Here is a 6,000-nt window from a genome sequence, read left to right on the forward strand (position 1 = left end):
CATAGTTGATTTACTCTTGTTTTTGTGCATTTGTGGCTTTTTGTCACTCCATCTAGATTATTATGGTGCACAGAGACAACGAAGTTGTTATAACCTGTTGCGTTGAAATCCAAATTCTGGTTTCTCTAGCCAATTATGTGCGACTAGAGGGAGCTGGTTCATCTGAAGAAATAAAAAACGGTTTAGGGAGGTTTAAATGATGTTTTTGAAGTGTTAGTTTGAATGCAATAACTTATTGACATCCTTGATATTTTCTTCCCAAGATTAAGTATTTTCCAGGTGAATCAAGTGTATATTATTAGCTGGAACTTGGAGTTTAATTGTTAAGATTTTAAAAATAAATTTTCTAAGTAGGGTGTCATGTAAAAGTAGTTCGATTCAGACTCCCTAAGGTGAGCTCTTTCTTCATGATTCCTACCTGAACACAAATAAGTGAGATCTGTTTAACTCTCTTGGAAGACTGTCTGGTGCAGATCACCGAGCCTACAGCAGCAAATGCCGAGCTGGGATCACTGATGTAAGTTGTGCCTGTGGAGTTGTGCCATTGGAGGGCTTTCTGCAACTCTTAAGTCATTATGTAATGAGTGATTCCCTGTAAAAATAAGCCATAAAGAGCATTTTCATCTGGTTTCATTTGAGTTATTTCTCATGGATATTGCAGGCAGGTTTTTGCATTTCATGGCTGAGGTTTTTACTGGGTGAGCGAATGATATTCTTAATAAGGCTGGGAGTAGTTTTGTGGTAACAGAGCTGTAATGTAGATCTGCATTCAGAAATCCTACTATTTCAGAAAAGGAAAACAAATCCTCCTTTCATTCTGAGATAAGAACCATAGGTATGATCAGTTGAAAACATTTATCTTCCTGTAGGATACTGTTGAGTAATGCAGTTGAAACCCTTTAGGGTGCTTTTTTTTCTTTTTCCAGTCCTAGGCTTCAGTTATGTTCTTATTCATGCCTAAAGGCTGTCTCCTGCCTGAAGTAGAGCAGATGGTCATGATTTATGTGTCATTTAGGGTCCGTGGTTTAAACTGTGTGATTCTGAGAGTGGGTAGGGTCATTTGGCTGAGTCCTCAGTGGCAACAGTGCTTATGGGGGGGGGGTCATGAGTTGGAGGCTCTCTAGAGACATGGGTTACAGTTAAGGAGATAGAAATCAGAGTTCAGAAAATGTTAGCCTCTTCTTACCATTCTCCTTTCCCGTGGCAGGTGATTGAGTAAAAGAAATATATTCAGTGTGATGTGAAGGTGGATTCTAATGATTGATTCTTGAGAAAGCAGCATTTCCAAACCAGCAGGTTGTGAAATACCTCTTCCTGTGGTCATGACGGCTCTGTGTTCTGAGTCGCTAGCTATGTTTCATTTGCTCGCAGTGTCTGTGTCTGGTGAGCCTAGGTTCTCATATGGCCTCCTGTCTCATACCCTGGGGCTGAACCTTGTTTTCTTGGTGGTTCATATCTTATGGGAGACAGAAAATATGAGAACTGCTCTTCTAGATGTTCTTGAGGCTGTTGTAGAGTCATGGTCTTTATGACAAACTCTAATGAATTCACCCACTAGGGGTAACAACTCATTAGTGGGTTGTGAGATGAATTCAGTGGATCATGACCAGCATTAAAAACAAGTAAAGTATAATAGGAAATGTCAGAGTGTATTATCAAGTGATGAGGGTTAATATTATTTCGTGAAATGTGAACTCTTACTAGGTCATGCTGTGGAATTTAGTCACTGTGATTTGCATCAAAAAAATTTGAAAAACATCAGTTTAACTTACTTCCAGTTGAATGACAATTCAGTTGAATCCCACAAATGTATTTTGCACGTAATAATGAATATTTTTTGGAACACTTACTATGTGTCAAGAATTATTTTAAGGCCAGGCACGGTGGCTCATGCCTGTAATCCCAGCACTTTGGGAGGCCGAGGCGGGCAGATCATGAGGTCAGGGGATCGAGACCACGCTGGCTAATAGGGTGAAACCCTGTGTCTACTAAAAAAGTACAAAAAAATTAGCCAGGCGTGGTAGCGGGCACCTGTAGTCCCAGCTACTCTGAGGCTGAGGCAGGAGAATGGCGTGAACCCAGGAGGCGGAGCTTGCAGTGAGCCGAGATCGCTCCACGGCACTCTAGCCTGGGCAACAGTGCAAGACTGTCTCAAAAAAAAAAAAAAAAAAAAAGAATTATTTTAAACATTTCGTTATTCATTTCACATGTTTACATGTATTTGTCCTCCTAATAACCCTGTGAGGGTATAGACACTTAGAGATAGAAACCCCGGACCCTGCTTTTTGGGTACTCTTAGTCTCGTACTGGAGGCGGAAGACTGGACCGTGGAGGAGCGCGGTGCAGTTGCTGCTCTGTAACCAGGTAGAGGGAGCAGAGGCAGCCATCAACCACCTGATGGGTTCTGCATGGAGTCCCCTCTGAAAATCAGATCAGTTATTTTGTTCGGAGGAACATGTATTTATTTGAGGAGGTACAGTTTTTTGAAAAATTATGTGAGCTTCAGCTGTTTCAGAAAATGTTGCATATTGAGTCTGCAGATTGAATGGAGATTCTCAAGGCAGGTCATCTCTTCACTATAAAAACCAAATTTGTACAAACTCGGTGGTGTAAGTGTTGTGTTGTTGGGTGGGGAGTTCACATAAATTGGGCCACACTGAGGGTCTAGAATTTTATTCTTATGGATTTGCTTCTGTTGTAATTTTGCTTTATTTGTGGTTTTGTTTATAGGTGTGCCTTCTTCTTCCTGCTCCTCCTCCTCACTGGAAAACATGCTTTTGTTTAACAGTCCTTCTGTGGGCCCTGATGCTCCCAAGATAGAGGACTTGAAGTGGCATTCCGCGTTCTTCAGAAAACAAATGGGTACTTCCTTGGTTCATTCGCTGAAAAAGCCCCATAAGCGAGATCCTTTGCAGAATAGCACTGGAAGGGAAGGCAAAACCCTGCTGAAGCAGCCAGACCTCTGTGGTAGAAGGGAGGGGATGGTGGTCCCAGAGAGCTTTTTGGGTTTGGAAAAGACCTTTGCAGAAGCACGTCTCATATCAGCACAACAGAAAAATGGTGTGGTGATGCCAGACCACGGGAAAAGAAGAGACAATCGTTTTCATTGTGATCTCATTAAAGGAGACTTAAAGGACAAATCTTTTAAACAGAGTCACAAGCCTCTCAGGTCCTCAGATGTGTCCCAGAGGCATCTGGACAACACAAGAGCTGCCACCTCCCCTGGAGTGGGGCAGTCAGCACCTGGCACAAGGAAGGAGATAGTGCCCAAGTGCAATGGCTCCCTAATCAAAGTAAACTATAATCAGACTGCAGTCAAAGTGCCTACAACACCTGCCAGCCCAGTGAAAAACTGGGGAGGATTCCGGATTCCAAAGAAGGGGGAACGGCAGCAGCAGGGAGAGGCCCACGATGGGGCCTGCCACCAGCACTCAGACTACCCATATTTGGGCTTAGGCCGAGTTCCAGCCAAGGAAAGGGCAAAAAGCAAATTAAAATCCGACAATGAGAATGACGGGTATGTCCCCGATGTGGAAATGAGTGACTCAGAGAGTGAGGCATCAGAAAAGAAATGTATACACACCAGCAGCACTATCAGCAGGAGGACAGACATTATCAGGAGAAGCATCTTGGCTTCTTGATGCAACAGAGATGACACGGAAGCCCTTTGGGCTCGTCACTGGGTGTGCTAGAGGAGACCTCTGATGGAGGGAGAAGCAGAAACCCATTAATCCTGAGCTACACAAACACATTTACTTGCAATTCAGATAAATTGTTTTCCAGTCATTTTTAAATCATTTTTGTGAGAAGTTTGTGTTATTTGCAACTTGTTGAGGAAACAGAAGAGTAGATTGTAACCGTAAGACATTGCTAAGACTAGTACCTGAACTAAACACTAAAATAAGAATGAAATAAGTTTTAAAGAAGGCAAGGCTTAAATAAGCGTCATGAATTTTTATAGCCCTCTGCATTCTTCCCAAAGCACAAACTCGTGGTTACCTGAATATAGGGAACCAGATACGGTTCTTGAGAAACCCTCATGGCACCATTCATAGCCCATAAAGTTTATTTTCTAGGACTGTGGTCGATCTTGAAATCCTATTTATATTTGGCCCTCAAGGCTATTTTTGTTGCATTATAGTATACAGGCAGCAGCTCTGAAGCTTCAGTAACACTAGGAAATTTATGTGTAAATATAGCAGTCAGGGAAGAGAATTTTTAAAAGGTCATTATTGAAGGAGCTGAGGGGACAGGGTAGAGCTGCCTGCAATGTGGAGATTTAGGGTAATATAGCAAGGTCCTGCTGCTTGAAGCCTGTGAGTGGGTTGTGGATATGGGACTGGTGGAGAGTGAGACTGTTAGGAAAGTTGTATCTATGAATAAGGGCAGTTGAAGTACAATTTTTACCAGTCCACTTGACCTTCTTCTTCCCTAACCACTGGCTCTTGAGCCAGCTTGGGATTTCCCTGGCCATTGCCAATACCTGGCCATCTGGCTTCCAATAGTACAATGGCTACTCAAGTTCAAGTGAAGAACTTCCAGACTCTGGTGACTCTTACTTCCCAGAGCCAACCACTAGTGCATATGTCAGGGAATCCGGGCTTCCAACATGAACGGATTCCTTAAGAAAAAGGAAAAAAAAAAAAAAAAAAAAAAAAAAAAAAGGAAAAAAGAGAAAAAGCGAAATAGGTTATATTTTAAAAACAATAGAAAGGCAATAAGTTGCGATAAGCTCTTACTATTGACCAAGGTTATACAGGAAAGAGACTGAAGTGTACCCTTGAATAGGTTTTCTGTAGTCAGAGTTCTAAACTCTAATTTGTAACTTGGACTTTCTAATTGCAAATGGCAATAACTAGTAAGTTATCAGCAATAATAAATTTAGCATTAAATTTGAGTACAATGTTTTGTTTTTGCACTCACTGTAGTGCATATGTATTAAGACAGTGGATAGTGTTTAGGTCCTGTTAATTTTCTTTGGAATTCAATGTGGTTGTGAATCAAACTTAAGGAAGGAAAGTTTAAATAGCAATGAGATACAGAATTATGGGCCTTTGGAACAAGCCCGACTTCCCCTAAATTCTCTTTAGTTTGTTAATACCAGTATTCAGATTCCTGATTCATTTATACATCTGTTTCCATATGGCAGGGACATTATGATACTTAATGAATAATGCTTTGAGTTCTGCAGTTAACTTTCAAGTCTTCCAGATGATTGTCAACAACAAAAAAGGCTTATTGAATTCCATCTTGCTATGCAAGTTTTATCAGATGATCAAATAGTAGATCTGATGCATCCCTATTGTATGTATGACATTTTCAAACCAAGTCTTAACTTTTGAAGTCATTTTAGTAGCTAATTCAGGGGAGGGGAAAGAATGACGCAGGTTTTTAGACTGACAGACTATTTTTGAGCTATGGGGCTCATTTTGAAAGACTGCTGTCCAGATCAGCTTGTTGCTACAGATAATAGAAGGTTCTTATGAATCCAAGTTGTATATTCACTTGTAGCATAATTTAAAAATTAGATTTTTTTTGCATATGAGCAAAAACCTTTTGCTGGATACAGGAGAAGGTTGGACTTTATCTACAGTTATCTTTTGACTACAGCAACAGCTCTGGGTGAGAGTAGAATTTATAGAGGGATAATTTGTCAAGCCATAGAAAGAAAATCTAAATTAATAGTATCACCTCTCACCATTTTAAGAGGTATCAGATTCATTTGCACTATTAGGAATGCTAGTTTTGTGCAAAAATAATGCCTTACCTGTTTTTTCCCCACATTTAGGTTGAAAAGCTTTCAAATGTTCCAAGTTATGCTGAACCAAAAAACAAAACAAAAACAAAACAAAAAATATTAAAAAAAAAAAACCCACACAAAAACAAAACACACAAAAATAAAAAGCCCACACTTTTTATTCCTGCTTCAAAATGCAAATGGTATAGAGCACGGTTTCTCTGACAGTATAATGATAGCTTTGTGAATTAGTTTCATGTCAT

At 40.4% G+C, this 6,000-nt stretch overlaps 1 protein-coding gene across 7 annotated transcripts in view; it reads left to right on the forward strand.

The window, feature by feature from the left end:
• JADE1 (jade family PHD finger 1) overlaps positions 1–4,606 on the forward strand; it is a 65,887-nt gene extending 61,281 nt beyond the window's left edge. For 6 of the 7 annotated variants that reach the window (XM_015138936.3, XM_015138934.3, XM_028847943.2 and 3 more), the window contains exon 11: positions 2,731–3,901. In XM_015138936.3, the coding sequence (XP_014994422.1) occupies positions 2,731–3,641 (911 nt within the window). In that variant the 3' untranslated portion in view covers positions 3,642–3,901. 7 annotated transcript variants of the gene reach the window in all.
• Positions 4,607–6,000: the final 1,394 nt, after the last annotated feature.

The sequence above is a fragment of the Macaca mulatta genome, chromosome 5 (assembly GCF_049350105.2).
Source record: "Macaca mulatta isolate MMU2019108-1 chromosome 5, T2T-MMU8v2.0, whole genome shotgun sequence".
In the NCBI taxonomy this organism is placed as follows: Eukaryota; Metazoa; Chordata; class Mammalia; order Primates; family Cercopithecidae; genus Macaca; species Macaca mulatta.